This window comes from Myodes glareolus, chromosome 13 (genome assembly GCF_982192425.1).
Source record: "Myodes glareolus chromosome 13, mMyoGla1.1, whole genome shotgun sequence".
NCBI classification, from domain to species: domain Eukaryota; kingdom Metazoa; phylum Chordata; class Mammalia; order Rodentia; family Cricetidae; genus Myodes; species Myodes glareolus.
Window position 1 is genome coordinate 64,309,459 of NC_142038.1, and position 24,466 is coordinate 64,333,924.

At 35.0% G+C, this 24,466-nt stretch overlaps 1 protein-coding gene across 7 annotated transcripts in view; it reads left to right on the top strand.

Annotated features, from left to right (window-relative positions):
- Positions 1-24,466, top strand: part of Nol4 (nucleolar protein 4) — a 331,009-nt gene that overhangs the window by 111,745 nt on the left and 194,798 nt on the right. For all 7 annotated transcript variants that reach the window (XM_085700071.2, XM_048442653.3, XM_048442654.3 and 4 more), the window contains 3 exons: positions 5,034-5,145; positions 6,055-6,167; positions 15,372-15,504. In XM_085700071.2, coding sequence (XP_085556197.1) covers positions 5,034-5,145; positions 6,055-6,167; positions 15,372-15,504 — 358 coding nt within the window. The remainder of the gene's footprint in view (positions 1-5,033; positions 5,146-6,054; positions 6,168-15,371; positions 15,505-24,466) is intronic.

Consider the following 24,466-nt stretch of genomic DNA (forward strand, 5'->3'; position numbering starts at 1 on the left):
TGTAAACAGCCTCTTGTGGTTTCAAATTAATTTAAGTTTTTATGCTTATATGAATTATTGGGATTTATAGAAGCTACATTTAAGCTATGGATAATTTTGAGTTGTAAGGACAGTTTAACAATATTAATTCTTTCAGTCATAAACATATGGAATTCTCCCATTTACTGATATCTTCAGTTTTTTCATCAATTGTTGCTTAACCTGTATATGGTAGCTGATGCCTGTATTTTCAGCATTTGGGGGTCAGAGGCAAGAGGATTGTCATGAGTTAGATGCAAATCCAGGCTAAGTGAGTTACAGTCAAGCTTGAGCTGTAGAGTAGGACCCTGTCTCATAAATAAAAGCATTTTGTAGTTTTTAATACTTGGAATTTTAAAATCCTCTATTAAACATACCGTTTATCTCAGCGTTGCCACAATTTAAATGGTATTTATAAATTGGAGGCTAGTTTACTATATTTAGAAATGCAACTCTTTCCTTGGTATCTTTTATCTTGTCTCCTTCCTGAATTTGTTAACTACAGTTTTCCGTAATGTAAAAATCATGCCATCCATAAACAGAGACAATTTTGCGTTTTCATTTCAAATTGTAGTCCTTTTTGAGGTCTCTCATTTGTGTTCATTTTTCTCTTTAATCCAAATGATCATTTTTAGTATTCTCTTAGGGGTGATTTGGTAGTCTTGAGTTTATATAGTCTTTTTATAACATGGAAGCTTTCTTTCTCCTTTAACCATGGTTTAAAGTTTTGTACATTTTTCTATATTATTCAGCTATAAAGCATTTTATTTAAAAACTTTCCTTTTATATCATAATGTAGGTGTTTGTCACTAACATCTTTTCTTTTGGAGCCCTTTGTCTTGTATGCCAACCATTTGACTTGTTCTTCAATTTCAGCTGTTTCAGGGTATTTTCTGTTTTAAATTTATTTACTCATTCATTGCATAGAAATTTGTTAACAAGTTTTCACGCATTTGTGAATATTCCAACTTTCCTCTTACACAATTGCTTTTTAAAAAAGAGATTGTATTTCATCTTTTTCTCTTTGATAGTTTCTTTTCCATTAAAAAAGAGATTGTGTTTCATTTTTATTTGTGTATTCATGTGCTTTCAGAGGCAAGGGGAAGGCATGGGTTCCCTTGGAGCTGGAGTGGCAGACTGTTGTTAGCTGCCTAATGTAAGGGACTCCAGAATTGTGCAAGAGCAGCAAGCACATTTACCCACTGAGCTATCTCTTTAGCCCTCCTTTTGATAATGTCTAATTTCACATCAACGTTCAGAGAAAAAGTTTTGTAGGGTCTGAGTCTTGTTTCATGGTCACACACATGTTTCTTCCTTGAAGATGTCTTAAGAAGGACGTACATTCTGTTGCCATGGTAGTTCAATGTCCTAAAACATCACTCATATTTGGTGCTTCTTCACTTTGTGCATGGTTGAAAGAAAGCTACTGAATTCCTCAATTGCTCTCCCAAAGTCATCCCTGCACTCACGAAGGTACCGAGTTCCTGCCCTGTCATGTAATAGTCAGTCTACCACTTATGAAGGTGCTGAGTTCCTCCTTTATGATGTCATAGTTAGCCTACCACTTAGGAAGTTTCCAAATTCCTCCATTGCTATTCCATTGTCCTCCCTCCACTTATGAAGTTTCAAAATTCCTCCATTGCTATTTCATGGTCAGCCCACCACTTGTGCAAGTTTTACATTCATAGATTGAACAACAATAGATGAAAAACATGTAAAAACCTACATTTGAGTCAAACACATGGACAATGGCTTGTGAAGCATTTAGCTTTTATCTTTATTTTTGGTGTTTTGTTCGTTTTCCATTCCAACCAGTTTCCCTTCCCTCCTCTCCTTATATGCCCTTCCTTTCACACGTCTTACCCCAGCCCCATCTTCTCCTCCTCCATTTCTTTTCAGAAAAGGGTGGTCTATGTTTTGAGACAGAGTTTTACTATGTACCCTTGACTGGCCTGGACCTTATTATGTAGACCAGTCTGGCCTTGAACTCATAGAGAGATGCCTACATGTTCCCCTCAAAACATGCACCACCCACTCCCAATTTGCCTAACCATTAAATTGTATAAAGTAGTGTCAGTGATTTATAGATGATTTAAAGCATTTGGAAGGATATGTGTATATAATATGTAAATACCATGCCATTTCACATGGGTGACCTGAAGTCCTATAGATCTGGTACCCATGAGGGGCCTAGACCCTCAAGCTTTCATTAAATCAGTGGATGGTTCTGTTGCTGTCTGCCATTCTTTTTAGCTATACTAGTACTTCCTTTATACCTTTGGGTACTGTGTTGAATGTGAATATACTTAAAGTCATTATATCCTTTTGATAATTAATTCCTTTATAATGTTATATTAATTTTTGTGGCAACACGGATAAAGCCACCCATCTCTTTTTACTTGTCAGTTGCATATTTTAGACATATTCATTTTCTACATGCATTCATTTTATACTTTATAGAAATCTTTCATGTATAGATGGCTTATATATGAATTTCATCTTTATTTTTACCATTCAGCCCTCTGTGGTTTTTTATTGCAGAACTTAGTCCATTTCCATTTAGAATAATTCTTTATAATAAGTAAGAATTTACTCTGGATTTTTTTTATTTCTTTTCAACGGTCATATAGTATAAAGTTCCTTCCTCATAAACCGTCTTCATTTATGACTTGATAACTTTTGAAGTCAAGTCTTGGTTCTTATCAACTGTCTATTTGCTATGGGATTTTTTTGTTAACTACACAGCTTACACAGAATAGCTCATAGTTATACTATTTTAAGTTAATTACAACTCAATGTTGGTCACATTTAAAAAATGTATACTGGAGTGTGAGGATAGGATGGCCATTGAGGTCCTGTTCTCAAGTGAGGTCACACGGTCACTTCTCTCTCCTTCAGCCATGCATAGGATCTCCTTTGCTAAGTTCTGCTACATGGATTTGTGGAATAGTTGTAACATGGTAGCATGAAATTGCTGTTCCTACCTTCCTCATCGAGTGTTCTTCCTATTTCTGTGTCCCATCCACGTGGTACTCTCTTATGCTAGTACAGTAGTCTTAAATGACGGCTTCTTGTTTAAATTAGTCAAATTTTCCATGATGAGATGATTCTGGGCACTCTTCCTTCTCTTTCTTGGTGATATTACTGTTAACAGTCCTGGGGGTCTTGGTTTGGAAGAGATCAGGAAAGGAGTAGAGATGGTGGGTGTTTAAGAAATAAGGAAAAGATGTGAAACCTTCCATGGGTATTCCCTTCATACGCCTGAACCACTGTTGTGGTCTGTGTTTTTCCTGGGGAACCACCTCTCCTGTTCCCAGTTTTCTTCAATTGCGTATAGTTATTCATGTAGAGTATAGGCCTCCTGGTAGGTTCTCCATGTAGTTTAGCATGTTCATTGGTTATCTTTCTCAGTCCATGTTTGGGCAGTCATGTTGGTGAGACTTAATGAGTATAGCTTCTGATGTTACTAGGAGATACAATCTCACAACAAAGTTTAGATTTTCCGACTAGTATTATCTTTCCATTTCTTCTCCCTCATTGTTATCTTAGGAGTATTCTGTAGATATATTTATTGGAACTGGGATTTGCAACTTTGCATTTTGATAGGTTGTGGGTTTTTGTAATAGATTCCGTGTGTTGAAAAGAGAAATTTCCTTGATGAAGAGTTCAGCCTACAGTTATCTGTGGGTATAAGGATAAATGTTTAAATTGTTGTCAGGATTATGCTGGTGTAGTTAGGTAGTGTTTGTAAATTTTCCTCCAGTAGCCAAGACTTCACTGGCACTGAGAAGTTAGTTAGGTGTCCACTATCGGGCACAATTTCCTTCTTGTTGAGAAAGTCTGAAAGAGCTGTTTCATGCCTTTTTTGTAAGGATCAGTGGGGACTCCTGATTAAGTCAAACTCCAAAGCATGAGCTTTGCAGTGTTGGGTTTCAGCATGTGCTGCTTCTTCCATGGTGTGCTCCTTCTGTGGCATGGAGCAGCAAAACTCATCTTCGCGTGAGCGAGTGAATGGCACACATGTTCTTTCAATGATAGATTGGCTAACATTTCCTTCTCCTTTATTAGATACACCTAAGAAATGATCCCAAAGGTTTGCATCAAATTTCTAGCTCAGCTGTTTCTCCTACTGACATCATCATCTGTTTTGTGACATTGTAGAACACTTGGAGACAACTAGATGCTGGCATCAGACTTCCAGTAGCACCGTGAGACAGCACTAGCTTTCATAGAGAAAGGCTTAGAATCTACATTTTTACACCACAGAGTTGTCTGCTTTGGTGAGAGAAACACTTTCATGAAAAACTTAATGTTAAACAAGTCATCACAACAGGAGTATCAGTTGCTGCCTTAAAACAAAATCATAATTCTAAACATAAAGTTTTGTATAGAGTGTAGGAATACTACTCTGGCAATATGAGCTATTCTAGACATAAATTATCAAAGTTGAATAAAATAAATGAGTCAGGTGGCCCAAGCTCATTCCCAAGTGTGTCATTTTTGTGGAGAGGATAATTGACTGCTACAGTATATACATGAATTTTATGTTTATTCTCTTAAAATATTTTAAAGCAATAATGCAGAAATGATCAGAATCCAAAGTTCATTGCCTCTCAGTGGGGCTAAATTTTAAAATGTATGGATGAAGTGAGCCCTAATTTAATCTTGTTATGAGAAAGTTTAAAGGGCAATATTCGATAATGCTGAAAATCCACAAGAATCTCTGCATATTGTGATTATTTTCCTAAAAGAAATGCAGAAACAAAAAGCACATATCTACCCAGATGCAGCCAATGCTTTGTCCTTCACACGACATTACTGGCTGTTATTAAGAGTCACCTGATCAAGCTGGAAAGATATTTCTTGAAATGATGCATGGTTTGCCGTGCATGCCTTCATTGTGCTTACAGCCATTATGGAATAACGCGTCTTATTGGGAAAGACAGTGATTATTTCTGGGGACGCTTGCTCCGTCAGCTCCTACAATAACACTGACGTTTTGTGAATCATTTCAGATTTCAGAGAGCTACGCCTTCCTACCAAGAGAAGCGGTGACAAGGTTTCTAATGAGCTGTTCCGAGTGTCAGAAAAGAATGCACTTGAACCCAGATGGAACCGACCACAAAGGTAGCCACAGTGCCCAATAGTGAGATTTGAGGTCATTTTTCTTTATATGGTCAATTTATACCTTACGTTTTATAAAAATGTGGAAGAATGAAACAGTTCAGCAAGTCATATCATCTCATTTCTTCAAGTTGTGGGCAGTGGATCCTGTATACCTACTTATAAAATAATTCAGGATCCACTCCTAGAAAGAAATTTCAACCGTACAAGTATTATTTTTATAACACTGTTTTAATTTTCACAATGATACTACTTTTTGGTATTTTAGATATACTCAGCAAGAAAGTTCAATACTATAAATAACTTTTCCAATCTATAGAATACTTTTTTCAAAAATTATAGATTACATAAAACTCCTTCAATTAAAATTTTATGTAAGCATTATTTGACTTTTCTAATTATTAAATTACATAGATAATTTTCTTAAGAACTTAAATATCTCAATAATCAGATTAATCTTATAGGCGCATTTAAGATCCTTCCATGTGGTAGAAGATAGCCTAACTCCTAAAAGAAAGAAAAAAATGCAAATTTCTTTTGAATCCCTGTAATACACACACACATATAAATACACATGCACACACATATGTATGTATATATATATAAACAACTATTCACTGAAATACTTTTTTAAGTACTTAATCAGCATATTAGTTTTATTTATTGTTATTCAGGATATTTAAAGTTACTCTACAGTATGGAATAGTGGCTTTGTCCAGTCTGTTGATTTGGGCCAACATTGTTTGTAGAAATTTGCATGTTGTATTTTGTACAGTACATCTACAGTGCTTTCGAGATTTTTAATCATTAATTTCTGAAGACTATATTTTAATTAGTCGCACTTATTCACCCTGAAGCTGCAGCTGGAACACAGTGTCACATTCATCGTGGACTTCAAATGTTCTGTTGCAGATAATGGAAAACCTCCTACACTGGTGACCAGCATGATTGACTACAACATGCCAATCACTATGGCGTACATGAAGCACATGAAGCTGCAGCTGCTAAACTCACAGCAAGATGAGGTAAACCGGAAACACCTGTGTTATGCATCACCCATGACTACGGGTTTGAGCATGGTGCCGCGTGAAGGCTGTAATTTATATCACCAGTGCCTCACGGACTTGGAAAGGGTATAAAGGTGCTCCAGCCAGGACGCAGCATCCCTGGATGAGTCCATCTTCCCTAGTGCTGTGTGAGATAGATTCGTTTTCTTACTAAATTGGCATGGAGGCCTGCTTGGCAAAGAGCTCACAAATCCTAAGCATCCTGACCCAGAAAGCAGCGAAGGACAGAGAACCTCTTAACCTGTCTTCTCTGAGAAACTAAAAAATCAATTTAAGATAATTTCCAGTTCAATCATGTCCCTTTCAGCCACATCTACATCTTTTAGGTCATTTTTCCTATGAATTATTATTTAATAATGTTTTGTTTAAACATCTGCATTTTTGAGAGAATTTGTCACAATTCTTTTTAATTACAGACATTTTCATATTTCAGATTAATATATTCCATTTGAATCTAGCAATGTACTGTCATATATCAGACTTCAAATTTATGTTTATTGGTATTCTCTAGAATTCTAGTTCTTATTTTGATAAAATAATTTGTGTTTGTATGTGTATGAGAGAGAGACAGAGGAGCAGAGTTTGGGTATGTGTTCTGTGTGTGTTTGTATATATGTACATGTATGTTTATGCGTGTATATGAGTTTGTGTGTGTGTGTCTCTTAGTTTTTGAGTGTGCATTCTTGTTTATGTCTCTGTGTGTCTATGTATGTGTGTATATGTGTTTGTCTGTGTATCTATGTATGAGTATGTGCATGTGTGTGTGTGTGTGTATGTGTGTAAACTACTCATATTCTTCATAAACCAGCAAAGGCAACCAATATACTGTATGAATTTAGTAAATCCTCATTAACGAGTCATCACCACTGACTAGCAGAAACATTCAGATTGTCTGTGCTGAAAACAAACCTTCAGGCTAGTAAGTTCCCTCCTTGAACTTTCTCTGTAAAATGAGATGTGGTTAAATATTTACTTTAAAAATACTAGATTATTTGTAAAATATGACCAAAGTCTATTAAAATTACGTTTGGGCTGTTTTTTTTTTATTTAATTAATTAATTATTTATTTATAAAAATTTCCACATCCTCCCCTCCTCCCCATACCCTCCCATTCCCTCCACTCCCTCTCCTCCTCCTTCTCCAGTCCTAAGAGCAGTCAGGGTTTCCTCCCAATACCCTCCCATTCTCCCCACTCCCTCCCCCTCCCTCCAGGACTAGGAAGGTGAACATACAAACAGACTAGGATCCCAAAAAGCCAGTATATGCAGACGAAACAAGACCCATTGCCATTGTCAATTTCTTCTCAGTCAGTCCCCATGTCAACCACATTCAGAGAATCCGGTTTGATCACATGCTTGTTCAGTCATAAAATTTAAATCTATCTTTTTGTTTTTTGCTGTACTTGGGCAAAGTTTTTCTTGAAACCTAGCCTTATTTTTCTTCCTTAGATTTGTGGTTCAATCTCTAAGAATATCTCTGAAGTGGCCATATTGCATTAAATATTACCAAATGGCCAACAATAACTGATTGACTTAACCATAATAAAGTCATTATACTAAAGACCTCAAAGTCAGATTTTTAAAATGTATCTGTTATGTCTGTTACTAAGCGAGAAACAACTGATACCACGGTCATTACAGAACTGAAAAATAATGTCTTATAGAAAAGTTACAGTTGCCAAATTATTTGTGGGAAGCTAATATGGAGGTCAATAAGCTTATTTCTATGCCCCAATTATGGTCAGTTTTGTGCCAACCTCACAGCCCACATATCCTGAGTCCTTCTGACTCTAAAGCATAATACACGTTTGAACTAAAAAGCAGAGCATTTAAAATTATAATTAAGGAAATTATCCTTATCATCACAGTTTGAAATTATTAAATTGAATGTATACTGTTTTAAAATATTCAAAGAAATTACTTATTATTAGAGTATTTACCAAATTTTAAAAACTGTAAGTACTACAAATTTGAGTAATTGAATAAGATAAGCCTTACTGAACCGAAACTCAAACAAGGTAATCTTGACTATAAGCTGTTTTTAAATTTGAATAAGAATTAATTGATTAATTTCACCAGTATTTACTGAGTACTTTTTAGGTACTCTTAGAAATAAATGAACAAAAATTCTGTATTTATGAAGCATGTGACAGGGAAAGACAATAACGAAAATAATCAGTAAGACTAGGCAAGTAAAAACATGTTTAAACTCTAAAAGAAGAAAGAAAAAGAAAGGAAGTTCAAAAAGAAATCTCTTCCACATTCAAATCAGTAGTAGTGTAGAACTCATCTCCTGCATTGAGGAACTGGGTTCAATGACAAGTAACCCCAAAAGTGAATAAACGAATGATCAAATGAATAAAGAGATGGATGACATCATCTGAGCAAAATTGAAAGAAATGAAATGTGTTGTTAGTTATATTATATTGCTGTCATAAGACACCATGGCCAAGACAACTTATAGAAAGCTCTTTGGCTTATAGTTTCAGAGTCTATGATGGCTGAGAGAGCAATGGAGTGGGCAGTAAATTGAGGGAGTCCCTCTTTAACTGCAAGCTCCAAGCAGAGTGCAGTAGGAATGGCATGTGGCTTTGAAACCTAAGATTTTGCCACCAATTATATATTTCCACTAACTAAATTATATGTCCTAAGACTACCTGGCCAGTACCACCAAATGGGAGCTATGTATTCTAACAGTGGAGTTTATGAAAGACTTTCTGATTCAAACCAACATAATCTTTTTCTTAGCCCATAGGCTCATTTTCATTCATATAGTAATATAGGATGCTTCTAGTCTAACACCAAAAGTCCCCAAAGTTTTTCAGTCTCAAGACTGTTTAAAAGCCCAAAGTCTGTTCTGAGACTCAAGGCAACTCTTAACTGTAAGTTCCTATAAAACAAAAGAAGCTAATTACATACTTCCAACGTACAATGATACAGAATATATATTACCAGAAGGGAGGAATCTGCACATAGTGCTGGGATACTGAACCAAAGCAAAACTGGAACATAGCAGGGAAAATATTAAGTCCTGCAGTTCCATATCCAATGTTAAAGGACGTGGATGGCTCAGTCCTTCCAGCTTTGCTTCCTGCAGCATATCTTTCTTCTTGCTCTGGGAGATTTTTCTTTAGAATGGACCACAAACAGGAGGTCTCAGATAGTGGTAGGTGAGTGGTGACAGAACCTGGTGAAATATTTTTCTGTTTTCTTCAAGTTCCTTAGTGATAAAGGAAGGAAGAGTAAGATTGTTGGAGAAGTTGTCAGAAGTTTAAGGAAAAAATGGAGAAGTTGAAATTTAGATGGTGAACAGTGAGGATATTTGATTCATGACCAGATACATTATGTAGGTAATTTAAATGAATGCTCACTAGAATGCTATTCATGTGGGGGCATGAATAGCATGAGGGAAAACCGAAACCAGTTATTTAAATATTATAAAAGATGTGGTCATATATGAGGACATCAGCCGTGTTCTGGAAACCCTGGACATTGGAGATAGAAATGGATGTGATGAAGAGGAGGGGCTTATAAGGATGGAAGGGGATAACAGAGAGTACGGACAAGCAGAGAATAATCAGAACATATGATATACTTGTATGCAGCTGTTGCTCAACAAAATTAATCAATAAATTTTTTTTAAAAAAGAGATTATATATTTGTAGTTGTTGGTGATGAATGTATAATAAATGATTATGGGAGCAACCTGGCTTTAAAGATTGGGAAGTTAGATCATTGAAGGAGCCATCTTGAAAGTCAAGATCAAGTCACTGAAATAGCCATGGGTTCTGCATAACCAGTTAGTGTGTGATGAAGTTTTAAAAAGACTCAGAAAAAAGGGACTGAGTTGCAGACAGAAGTGTAGTGGTCCCAGGCTGAGGTTAGGTTTCTTTGCTATGGTTTTGTTAAAATGTTTTATAAATGGATCCATACATTTAAAATGAATGCCTTGGGTAAGTGGTAACAGGGAACCTGTTCTATAGGTTTCATCTGTACTGTCTGATTTAATAGTTACAATTAACTCATTTTCCATTGTCATCTTGAAAAATCCAAGGTTTTCACTAGCAAAACAAATAAGTTGCTTAAACCAAAATTTATCTGATATTGGATCTCAATGTCCAGCTCATTTATAACACATGCATTTTATTTATTGTTATTGATTTAAAATAGCTGATATGAGATATCATATCTCATAGATATGAGATCTAGCCTAGAGAGGAATAAAGGTAAGTAGATTTCAGGTACTGATTTAGTATATATAATCCTTAAAAGTTAGTGGATTACCACAAATTATTACCTCTTATTATTCCATGGGTGAAAAATTCAGAATGAACTTCTATGAAAATTCTTTCTGTTACTCAAGGACAGTCAATTACACTATCTCAGCAGATATACTAGTCCGGATGGTACGAAAACATTTCATTTAATATCTAGGTCAATAAAAATAACATAAACTCATTATTCTTAAAAATAAAAAGAGAAATGCATAGCTCTATGATGATTCTTTCTTGTAATCATTTTTAAAAGGATTTATTATTAGAAAATTTTATATATACATGCAAAGCATTTTGTATATGTTTGTCCCCTTTGCCTCACAATTCCCCTCAGGTATTCCTTTGTCTCACTCTCTCTTAGTGTTTCTATTATTGTGAAGAGGTACCATGACTCTTATAAAGAAAACTTTTACACAGGAAAGCATTTAATTGGGGCTGGCTTACAGTTTCAGAGCTTTGGCCCATTATCATCATGGTGGGACTTTTCATCATGCCAGCAGACATGGTGCTAGAGAAGGAGCTGAGAATTCTACATCTTGATCCAAAGGCAGCACAAGGAGACTAAGACATTGGGCATGGTTTTAGCATATGTGAGACCTCAAAGCCTGCCTCCACAGGAGCATACTTCCTCCAACAAAGCCACACCTACTCCTAATAGTGCCACACTCTCTGGGCCAAACATTCAAGCACATGAGTCTATAAAGGCCACACATATTCAAACCAAACACACTCCCAATTTCTTGTCTTCTATTTTATCCCGCTGAGTTCAATTAGTGATGCCTCTGTGTGCAACAATGTAAGGACATTCACTGGAGCCTAGGCAGTCTACCTAGTACGACATGGCTGACTCTTTTGGTAACCTCCCTCTGCATATCTAGCTAACCTAGGCATACTCAAAGCATGTCTCTCTTAAGAGAGCCAGGTAAATTTTAAAATTAACTGAATATGAGAAAATTTTATGATAGTATGAAAAGATCTAATCTCCAAATTATGGGTATAGAGGAGAGAGTAGAAAATAATAATTATCAAAAACTTTTAGAAGACATTGCTTTGCTCTGATAAAGTTTCAGGGATGTAATATAGGAAGAAGTCTGAATATTAGGATATTTAACATACTATTACTGATAGTGAATTACTGGATAAATTTCCAAGACTAATGATGAAAGATTATCAAATTCTCACTGCCCTGTATTGTAGCAATTGGGTCGCTTATTTACTATGGTGTAGACTTGGCCTTCAATTTGTGTGTAGAGAAAAGGCATGTTCAGAAATGTGGAAATGAATTTTCAGTAATATTTAGATAGATAAACCATGGTGATATCTCAATCCATAATATATATATATAATGGACTTACCTGAACAATTGCCCCTGATTATATTACAACACCAAGCAGTTGCTTGTGTAGAAAGTTTCACACAAGTGGTTTAAAAATGATCCTGGATTAACAACTACATAATAATAAAAATCACACTTTCTAGTCTCAGAAAAGCTTCTTTTAAAAATTTAACACTTAGAAGTCTTGCTTGTTTTTCTCTGATTATAGTATGATTTATTTCCATGCTGACAAAAATAATAATTTTACACTCTGTAAATATTAATTCTGTAAAATTCTGTAAATTTTATTTCATTAGAAAGAATAATTTAGTTAGAATGGGAAAGTAATTGCAATAAAATTATAGAATGAGTGTTATGCTTTTAGTTGAAACTGCATAATTACGCATTTATTCAGGTTGTATAAATATGTAAAAACCAGTATTTGAAAACAAGAGTTATGATAAACCACTTATACTTCATAGGGTAATATTAAAGGAAACTAATTTTTTTGATAATTTACCAATGCTAATAAATACTTTAAAGTTAGTATTTTTATAGAGCAAAACTGTGTGGCTAGTGTGCTGGTAGGGTTTTTTTTCTGTCAGTTTGACACAAACTTAGACATATCTGAGAAAAGAAGTCTCAATTTAGTAAATGCTTTCATCAGATTACTTGTAGGCAAGGCTGCGGGGCATTTTCTTGATTAATGACTGATGAGAGACGGATTAGTCCACTGTGGGTTGTATTCTCCCATATAGGAAAAAAAGACAAACTAAGATTTCATGGCGGGCAAACAAATAAGAACTGCTTCTTCTGGTCTTTGCTTCAGTTCCTGACTGCAGGTTCCTGCCTTGACTTCCCTCAGTGGGCTGTGACTTGAGATATGTGAGCAAAGCACATCTTTTCAGTTCACAACTTGCTTTTGTTTGTGGTCTTTATTCACAGCAATAGAAGCCAAATTAGGAAAGAAACATTTAACAAGAAAGTTTGGTAATCTTTTGTCCAAATTTCTAAAAATGTATGCTGATAAGTATCATTTAATGATGAAAAATTTGTACTAATTATCTACAATGCTCAGCAAATTTTGCAGTCATTTCACAGAACAGGGAACATGATTAGGACTTTGCATCTTGCCCTTCTTTATACAAACAGACACACACACACACACACACACACACACACACACACACACACATTTTACATGTACATAAATCCTATAGAAATAATTTTATCTCATTAGCTATTTGTGTTATGTGTAAGAAATACTTGATCAAGCATGACAGTTCAGCAGGTACAAGGCGTTGACTGCCAATCTTGCTGACCTGAGTTCAGTCCTCAGGACAGATGCCCGAGATGGAAGGAGGCAAAGGGCTCAGGCAAACTCTCTTCTGGGTGTGCAATAATGACCCCCAGGAAAAATATTAAATGTTGAATATTTAAAATATTTACTTACAAAAACATTTATTAAAGTTGGAAAAGTTGCTCCGTGGGTAATGTATTCGCCTCGTAACCATGAAATTTGAAGTACCCCAAGGTTGAAGAAATCACTTCTTTAAATAGGAAAAGTTCTTAATTTCCTTTTTTGAACAACACAAAACCAAGAGCATCTTGTAATCAGCAAAGAAATTACTTTGAAGTATAATGACAAACTCTTTGCTTCAGTGAAATTGGACCTGAGCATCCTGCTTTCTAAGAGACGTTTTCTTGATGAATGGTGATGACTACACTTCTCTGTAGTTTAAGGACAGATGTTTAGACTTCTTGTTAGGGATTGTGCTGGTTTAGTACATTAATGGTTGTAGATTCCCTCCCAATATGTGTGACTTCACTAGCACTGAGTAGTTAGCTTGGGTTCCAGTACCAGGCATGTTTTTCCTTTTGATAAGTAGGTCCTTGTCCAATTAGGAGCTGTTCATTGTCATCCAAGGATGCATGCCATTACTGCATACTTACTGTGTCATGCTGGTAGTTGATTTGGTCATAGGTATCATAACTGGGTAGGACTGTTAGTTGCCCCCTCCTTTGAAAGTTTGCAAGACTTCAATCCTAAACAAAAACCACAAGAATGTGGAGATTTGAAAAAATAGTCTTCCCTAGGAAAGAGCACACCAATTGTTTACTCAATACCAAGTGATCAGATCCTGAAAACACACATATAAGTAACATACAGAACAAGTAGGCAATACTTGAGAATGTACATGAGTATACTCATACATATATGCATATAACAAATGGTAAGGGAAAAAAGGTTATTAATTTGAAACAGAACAATGAGAGGTGTTTGTGAGGGTTTGGAGGAAAGAAAGAGTAGAGAGTTATGTTGTAATTACCTTATAATCTCAGAAATTATAAAGCATACCAATCTCAGTTCATTAACTCTTCACACAACTTTTTTTCTGACTTATCTATTTGGTAGCCATTTTTGTGACCTGGTTTTCAGTGAAAGAGTTTTACACCATGTTATATAGAACACCTTTTGTGATTTCAGTGCTCTCTCTGCCTATAAAATAGCTTTGCATAATTTAACTACATAAATCATTTACCACTCCTCTATGGACCACCTATCATCCATATATAATTTATCTATTTATCTGTCATCTATATACCATATGATTTATTTATTTAGTATCTACCAACCTATCCATGATCTACCACATACCTTTCACCTATGTACCCTCTATAATTATCTATCATTTATCAATTTATCTATCTATCTATCTGTCTGTCTGTCTATCTATCCATTCATCTTATCTGTCTATCTCCATCATCTTTCACCTATCTATCATCTATCATATTTATTTGTAAAAGATGTTAAGAATTCCTTCTCTATATCAAATACATTGAATTCATACATATATCTTGGTTTATTATTGGAATCCATTGTTTGCTTATGAAAAATTATCACTACATTATATGATCTGTGCTTATAATTTTTACTGAGTCATTTTGCTTTTAGTGAAACTTAATTTCCTTTCTACCATATTTATGGTCACCTCTTTTAAGACAAATTTATTAAGAACATTTTTATTTTAATGTTCAGGCTAATTTCTAAATTTCTTCTTCTCTAAACACATTATTCTACCTTTACAATGGTACTGTGCATAATACATTATTTATGTATTCAAAATCCTTGACATATAGTTAAGGGAGAAATGATTTCATCATTTACTGTTCCAAACATTCATCAGTGAGTATCACATTCAGAATCTGATGATTACTGACTGGATAACCTCTGATGCAGAACACGTCAAATGGGGGAAACACAAGTCAAATAATCCCAAGCTAACTCCAAATCGAGTATACTGAGGTTTTTCTCGATTATAAAAGAAAACTCATAGAACAGGAACAGGGGTCCAGCATTTAGGTGTAGAGCACAGGAAAAGGGCAGGGACTAGTGGGCGGGACTGTGGCATTGGTATCCCAAAGTCACTCCTCAACCTGGTCCAGCCTCTCAAAGGCCGTTGGCTGAAAGAGGTCCCCCATCAAACTTCTCATTAACCACACAGACAGAATAGTTATTATTAGCACACAGTTACATTTTATGGTGCCTAACTTTATTTTCAAACCATTTCAGGACGAAAGTTCTATAGAAAGTGATGAATTTGATATGAGTGATTCAACACGGATGTCAGCCGTGAACTCTGACCTTAGCTCGAATCTGGAAGAAAGAATGCAAAGTCCCCAGACTCTCCATGGCCAGCAAGATGGTAAGCCTTTCATACTGAACAAATGAATAAACAGAGCACTAAAGCCCAGCAATGAGTAAGAATCTATTAAAATCTGAGCCACCTCTTCATTCTTGTGTCCATTTAAAAAAATCTGTTTCTATGGAGACTTTTTCTGAGCACTTGGGGTATGTCATCCACTTTATTATTTTTAGATTTAAGTACTCTTTTCAAAATTAAAGTGTTAGACTGATTTATAAAAAGATGTTATGAAATCCAAGCACATCCCTGTTTTTCTCCTCAAATATAGAATGTGCTGCAGGAGAGTATTTGGATGTCTATCATGATGGTTTCTTATATTATCATTTATTTTTGAGTATATCAAGAGTTTAAAGATGATTAAATTTTCTTTGACCTAACATCCTTGTCCCAAATATAAAGTACCATATATTAAAGGGCAATCTCATCATAGAGATACTGTAGGAAACACTTGCTTTGCTTTGATCCTGAGCTCCTGACCAAAGGGAAGGAAGTAAAGATTGTCATTTTCTATCCCAGAATCCCAGGAAGATTCCTAACTCTTCCCACTGTTGATCTGGGGAAAAAATCTGAATATTATAGACAAATTCAACTGAAAGTCAGTGCTTTAGGCTCTAAAAACTTCAAAAGCTCTGCAATTTCTGTCATTGTAAACATCAAATTTGATACAAGTAAATATAATAGTAGGTGTAAAATGAACTTCTGTAAACAGAAACCAGAGAATTTAATTGTTTTATTAGTTCAGTCATGTATATGTTCGCATGACTCTTTCAACTGGTAAGGTTTTTCACTACATTAGTAAATAGGAAAAAAAGTTTTTCTTGATTTTTTTATGTTGTTGTTTTTTGTTTTTCATGAAACTTGATATTAAAACCTATCTTTAAAAGTTGCCAGTGTTTCAGGATGGTTTTACATTCAATCGACATCATAAAGACTTAAGATATCCCTTGTGTTAAATATGCAAATGTCCCCACATTTCTCTTTCCCTCATTTTAGAAGAGTGTAAGTGAGTGGAAATCACATCATCATGATTAAAAAGAAAGAGACTGTTGTCAGCGACTTCAAGATTATGTCTGACTTGCTATACAGTAGAATAGCTGCTCAGAAAAATGGGCTTTCATTTGAGAAAATGATAAAGAAATTCTTGTCACTTTGTTATAAAATAGATATTCCTCACATATTAATGATGCCAGCACCACAGAATAATTGATATAGGCATGTTTGTGTATATGTGCATATCAGTTATTATATATATATATATATATATATATATATGCTGCAATCAATGCAATTTACCTGTTTATATTCTCATTCTTTTCATGTATAATTTTAGAGAATATAGAGAATGTACATTTCAGAGTGATGCCTCTAATTATGAAAACTCATTGCTTTCTTGATTTGAATTACCATATGTAGATCTTCGCTAGGGCACACCTCCTGTGATGAAAAGCTATACTGATTTAATAAGATGCATGAAACAGTGTCCAGTATTATCTCTGGGGAAAACACTTTGCTGTGTGTTGATGCCTGCTGCATATGAACCTTGGTTGATCTTCACTGACCTCCTCCCAACCCTCCTCTTAGACATTAGGTGCTCTGCCTCACATTACCCATTGTGTTTTCCTTGGTTTCATCTCTCCTAGAGCATGAGAGGTTTCTCCCTTCCTCATAGATCATTAGGACCTTGATCTGATAAGATCATGAGACCTTTGCTTCCTTGTCATCTCTGTGAGCTCCTGGCCACTTAACTCTGTCCTCCTACTCACCACTTGGGAGAGTGAATCTAATAATGTTACTTACAATTCTTTTGCACCCACAAGAATCCTCAGTTTTCTTTTTCAAGGCCTGATATCTATAAAAAGACGTCTTCCTAAGGTCCACCTCCCTCTGTCTATCTCCTAATTGCTAATATTCTTCAAAGAACTCATTACCATATGAAACTACATTACTTTCTCATTTATTACCCTTTCTCTTCTGTTTTGCAAGAATTATTAATTCATAAGTCTTCTCATACTCTGAGTTTCCTGTCATGTGCTCCATTTCAGATAGTTCTTACATGTTCCATCATTTAAATAATTAAAGTGTAGTTTTCCAGCATAATTATGGTTTTCAAAATGAATTTTATATATTTTCTTTTCTTTTTCCCGATAATGGAATTCTCCTAAGTAATTCATGCTACCGCCACACTGTGTAATTATTTTTACCCCTATGTGCATATGTGTCTGTGCACACAAACACACAAACACTTACATACACTTGTACTATTTTATCATACTTGTTTTATATTTATAGTATGCTCTTTATCTTGTGCCTTTTTTACCTAATTATCCTTCTTTTATAAGATTATAAGTTTGTATATGTGTGTTTATTGGCATGTGTCTATAAAATATTGTGCATGCCAACATATATATGTGTATCTTTGTATATAATGGTAAACAAATAACTAAATGAAATATTTAAAGGTCATAGCCCCAATTTTCATGTAAGATATAATATGAAGAAATGAAAATGATCTATCTAGCTTGTACGAGAAACCATTTTGCTCTTTAAAAATAAGAATTTATAGTAATAACATTTTAAATATATGTGTTTTTTAAAAGTTACTGTGATGTTTTAAGTTCTAAGTCTAGGTTAGTTTGGGATATATTACTTCCTTGTGGATGATGTACATTAGTTTTTGGAGTGTCTGAGAATGTAAGGACTTGGGACGTAGCTAATGTAATTTTGGGCGAGCATCCTAATGTGAGTCCAGTGTAGAGGACAGAGCTTCTCAGCCTTTACACGGTTGATTCCTGACTCACTGGACGGATTTCTAGCGGCCTCTATACAGCTACTGACTACATGTTAGTCACATGTGTCCCCTTAGAGACAAGTGTGACATCTCCAGATATGACAAAGACATCTTTTGTGGCTAGGGTTCAAACGGTTCTACAGTTCCAAACAGCTAGATTCTGTGCTGGCTGTTGAGGAGAAAGCACAGGGAGATGTTTTAAAGAGAAGTTTGGAGAAAGAGTAGGAAGTATGACACAGTGGGCATCTCTGAGGATGGGGATATTCTAGGATCATGCTGCTCCATATGGTGGTCACAGTCCATACTGTGGACTCAGCAGATGGCTAGTCTGAGTGGGGAGCATTTCAATATGAATAGCATATAATTTAAATTTAAATAGCTGCACATGGTATCAGACAGTGAAGGGTACTATTGTCTTGTTACCGAGAGCTCCTTTGTCTGTACCTATAAATCAGATGTGTCTAAAATATTGAGAGAAATTGTGATATAAACTCGTATTTTAATAATTGGCTAAAAGTTACATTTTACTGTATCTAAAATCTTTTATTATCCTTGTATTTTATGCATGTTATTCCATTTAACAGAGTTCCATGCAGTCCAGGCTAGCCTCAAATTTCTAGTCCTCCTGTCTCAGCCTCACTATCAACTGAAAACTAACCAAAGTGATTTTTAAAATCTGAACAAACAACAATGTTAGAAGTTAGAACAAACTGTTCCAGTTTCCTTTAGCATCAAGTTGAAAATCTTTGCTGAAGAGACTGAAGTAGTATGCTGTGGCCTTTTGAAATTCCAGAAATTGTAACATGGGCAGGCTTACATAATGTCTTTATTGAGCATCATATAAAATGGAAACTGAAAATTAAAGTCTTTTTATTTTATTTTAATTTGTCTATGTTTATAGAAGATTTGAAATCTAGTCATCAAATTCTGGTATATTGGGGAGAGGGAAGAAAGGCAGGAAAATGTCTTGCACTGGGTCAGATAATTAAGCAAAGGTCAAGAAGACTGATACTGAATGAAGAATTTATGATGGACTTATTTCACAGTCAGTGTAGAATAGTTTCTTTGGCTCATTTGCAGTCCATGTTGCTTCCCTCACTTAGTAAAAACCATAAAGATAGGAAATACATAAACTCTGATTAAAAAGAAAACAAAAATATAAGAAATATGTGAAAACCATGGTCTTTGCATAAGAAACATTTTACTCCTATTTTTCGTTTAAAGAAATCACGTGTCCATGTTTAAATAATTTAATAGGCTTAAAAGAATATTTTTGGGTTACAGTCACCTAAAGACTATGATTACATTTGAGTTTGCTTAAATTGAGGAAGTGTGTGGTCCTCAGAGTTGCTCTGGAGGCCAGGGAGCTTTTTGTGAATACAGCTTGGGCATGCAATGGCTGTGGTTCAGTTTCAGGAAACATCTCCAGAGCTCACATACACTGCCTCCTGGAATCTGAGACCGTCTGTTTGTTACTTTCATCCTTTGGTACCCATTTAAACAGATCCCAGGTAAAAATGCCATCCAGTGAGTTCTTCCCTTCGACATCTCAGATGCTATGATTCCTCGAGCAGCAGCAAACCGCCTTTCCTCCTCGGAGCTGTTATTTTGCCTGAAGTGTCTGACACTTGCTTTCGGAGGGTGCCTGGTACAGGGTAGCTGACGAGAGTATCTGCCCTGGGAGCAGACTTGAAGCTGCGGTTTAATGACGCATTTGATTCCCGTTGGTAGGGTCATTTTTTTTTTTCCTACAAAGCAATCTACTTGGTTTCCTAAATTAAATACTGTACTGTGAACTACTTCTGATAAATTTTTTGTAAGTGGATATTTGTACCCGATTTAAATCAAAAGTTTTACAACAGATTTTTCTTATTGTAGTCACAGTGAGTTGTTGCTTTTTTTTTTCAATTTTTCCTTAAAAAAAAATAAGAAGGTTGTCAATGAAAGCTGAGGTACATCCTTATAATTGTCTGCTTTTCATATTAATCAGCTTTAAAACCGAAGGTTTACAGCAGAAAACGTGTATTTCTGCTCTTAACACCTCCTATTATTAAACAATAACTTCGTGAACACAGCGTCCTTAGGTCAGTGCTGTGACTGTGCTATGTCAACCGAACCAATGCAGCAAAGCAGGGGGCTTGTTGTTATTCTTAAGGTTTTTGTTTGTTTATTTGTTTTGTTTTTGGCAAATTGGGTTTTGTGTTATGTTTGGTGTGGTCATGCAGGGACACATCCTCAGAAATGTGTCACTAAGTGTCTGTACCATTGCGTGAACATTGGAGCACTCCATAAATGAAGGCAGCTATGCTGTCCCTGAAGGATGTGATGTTATGGGAACACCATCACATACGTGCTTTTCCATCTACCGAAGGTTATGTCACTCATGACCATTTCATTACTGGGTCAACAACTTTTTAACAGTATCTCTGTGTGTCGAAATGTTGAAAAAAGAAAAGAAAAAAATACATGCAGATTCATTTTCAACAGTCACTTCAACTTTCACCAAAAATTAACTTTTAAAACATGTAAAATATATATTCCATAATTTATTGTTCAATAATACATTTGATAATTTTGTTAGCATTTAGAAATGTGTGATTCATTGACTAGAGTTAAATTTCGTATTTCATCAAAATATGTGCTTTATAAAAATGCTTTTGATATATTCCAACTGGTCAGGTTATTTTATTTTCTATTTAAAAAAACATTACATTGATTTTAGTGGCTAATTCAAATACAAACACTATACTGTAAAGTGCATATGTAATTATATATGCATATGTGTGATCTTACAACAATCATGGTTAACTATATATAATAAATTGTGATGTGACTTAATACCTATGTCACTACTAAGAAGATGTAATTAGGAATATTAACTTCAGAAAAAAATAATTAAATGATAGAATAAAATATGTTATGTGCGAAATGGTGGCATAAATCTGCTGTCTCGGCATACAGGAGATTAAGAGTAGAGAATAAAGAGTTAAGACCAGTCCAGGCTTCATAATGAAATCTTAGCCCCTAGAACATAAAAAAATAGATAAAATCAGCTTTTTTCCTCATTGAAGCGGTTAGTTTCTCCTTGCAGTAACATTATAGCATGATAAATTGTCCACATTGTATTATCTGCTAAGATTGTAGAACGGATAGTCTATCTTAATGGGGTAGGTATGTGGTGGAAGGCAGCTGGTCAGAGAGAGATGACTTTTGATACTCAGTTCCCTTTTCCTGTATAATCAAAGATTCCAGACAACAGGGTAGTGTTGCTCACATTCAGAAATGTTCTTCCTTCTTAAGTTAAACTTTTCTGGAAATACCCTCAGTGACGCACATAGGTCTGTCTACATGGTTATTCTAAACTCAGTCAAGTTAACCATGAAGATTAACCATTATATCTTGTGTTACTTATGCCCAGGTTATTATGGGAATAAAACATCTGGGTAATTTTCAGGATCTAGTGCTTCTAATTCCTTCCTTCTGAATAGAAGACACAGTTTGCCTACAAGACTGAGTTCCTGAGTAAACATTTAGAAGACAGTTTCTGAGATTTCAGCATCCTTACTTTGAATACCCTCTGGAAAAATTAATCCAGACAAAGTCCACTGAGTCCTGTATGGTCTTGTTAGATGAGCACATCTCAACAAGTCTCTCTTAGAGGACGGGAATTGCTACTTGGCATTACTTGAGTTCTTCCTATAGTAACATACTAATAAGAGAACGTTCCCCCAAATATTAATGTAGAACAGTAGCCCTAAAATATGTTCTTAAGAAAACTATTTAAATATTTTTATATTGTTTTCAGCTTTTTTCTTTTCTATAGTAAACAGCTTCTTTGAGTCAATTTGCTTCCTTATTAGGGATTTCTGCCTTTTTCAAAGACATACATTCCATAAAATACATCCCAAATAGTACAAGTACTTTAGTGTTGGGTAGTCAAAAAGAAAATAAATATCCTATTCAGAGGTATAATTCTAAAAAGTAATTATTTGGACTTTAAATAGACTGTGGACAAGAGTAAGGGACAAGGAATTAATCATCCCCATCCATTGTACATGTGAATGGAATCCTAGAATGGTTAGATAATACAAAAATAAACATAAGGTGTCAGAACTATATGAAACTGTCCCATTCCATTGGTCCATTCTAAAAGCTCTAGAGTACCCTGACCTTTAAGAATACCAAATTAAATAGTACTTGAAATTGAGTGCATTTCTATTTCAGTTAGCAGCAATACCTATACAAGTGGAATGACAATAGCCCTGGGGAAATGTGAATGGCGTGGATTAAAAATAGAATGTTCTGTTTGCGTGATGAATCAGAAAGTAGAAAGAGAGAAAATCAGGTCCTACATTTTCTTCTATCCCAATTTAGACTGTGTGCTTAACTCACAGCAGAAATCTCCTGCATTAAAATTTATCTTAAAATGTAGAGCCTGTTGCGCTGCTGTGTAGGGTCTTTAAAGACCTATGAAACTAGATGGACGTGTAGGAGCCGAGGCTTCCAACCTACTTCTCTCCAGCTCCCCATTGCTACCCCAGAGTTCCACCATGACAGCCATGCCTAGTGCAAAGTCTCCTGCTCAAACGCGGTTCCTCCCAACACTGGCTAAGTTTCTTTCAGAAGGAGAGGTTGTGTAGGGTTCATCTCTGTTCTTCCTTATGACAATTGCCATGGGTTCTTTTATAATTTATGAAAATGCCTCTCTAATACTAGGAAATGTTCAGTCCATTTGGGATTATTTGCTGAAAATTGGACACACTGGATGTAAATTGAGAACATGCACGTACAGAGATGACATACAGCTATGCAATGTTTATGCACAATCCTCTTCTACTGCTCAATGGGTCTGTAAGAGACTTTTCAGTAAAACAGGCTCCTGACTAAAATTGCATCCAATTTGGCTAAATATGGTAGTTTCGTGAATTTTAAGTCATATAAACCGTAATAAATGCATCCACTGCTCAACATTTAATTTAGTTAGGAAATCTAATAAAACATGGTTTTAATAAGAATGATGTAAAACTATACTTAGTGGGAAATTAAATTTAGTGGTTAATTTTTTATGATTCTGAGTTTTAATTAGAAAACCTATTAAAAGTGTTTTTAGTCTGAATGTCAAATTCCCTTAGAGTCTCCTGTTGATGTAAGTCGGATTGTTCCTTCTGCATTTAAAAATTTTTTACTTAGCAGTTTTAAGGTTTTTCTGCAAGTTTTGTGTGAACTAAAAGGTTTTTTTTCAGACAAAAATGTAATGTAATTAGCTTTAAAATTAAACCTGTTTGTAAACATGGTTTTCTTCTCCATGTTTAAATCCCAAACATTTCTGTATTTAAAATACCTGAAAATACTACAATCCTGTCATTTTGTTCTCATCAATTTTCTAAAATACCAAAATTAAAATTATTTGCTTGATGAATTTATTTAATTATTTTTTGAGTCAAGGTAGTTTAACTAATGAAGCTTTTAGAATGTACTTTTAATGGAAATTGCTCTATAAATAATTAGATTATAATTTTCAGCAATAGATACAAAATATAAGTAATATAAAAAGCAAGCAATTAGAAGGTAATTTACTATGAATTCTAAGCAATTTTGATTCTTAAATCTGTTAACTATATTTGTGTGTGTGCACTTGCATGCACATGCATATTTTATCATTTGAAATTCCTTGTAAGTGCTGATTATGTTTCTAAAAGCAGAAGGAAGAAAAATTTGCCTTATATCTAAATCCTAAATATTAAAAATAGCTTATATTTACTTAATTCTACATTTCCTTAAATTGTGTTTTCAAGGTTCTTACATTTGTCTTTCTTGTAGCTGCAATGATAAGTCTGCTATTCTCCCCCAAGTTAAAATTCTGCCACATAGGGTCTCTTTCATATTATGTACATGGTTGTCACATTAATGAGTACTTACAGAAATACCTTGTATTTCCATCTGAATCTAGGATCATGCCATGCCCCAAAGGCTAGCCCCTCTTAGCTAGATCACACTCCTTTGACTCAGGGAATGAGGCTTAGGACCAGGCTTACTTTGACACACCTGCTTAGGTCAACAAAGGATGTTATGACTTGGGAATTTTGCTTCCTGCCAAGTGATCTTGCAATATTGTATTTGAGGTTTGTTGATATTTTCATGACCACATTTCCTAGTCTGTGAATGACTGCACAA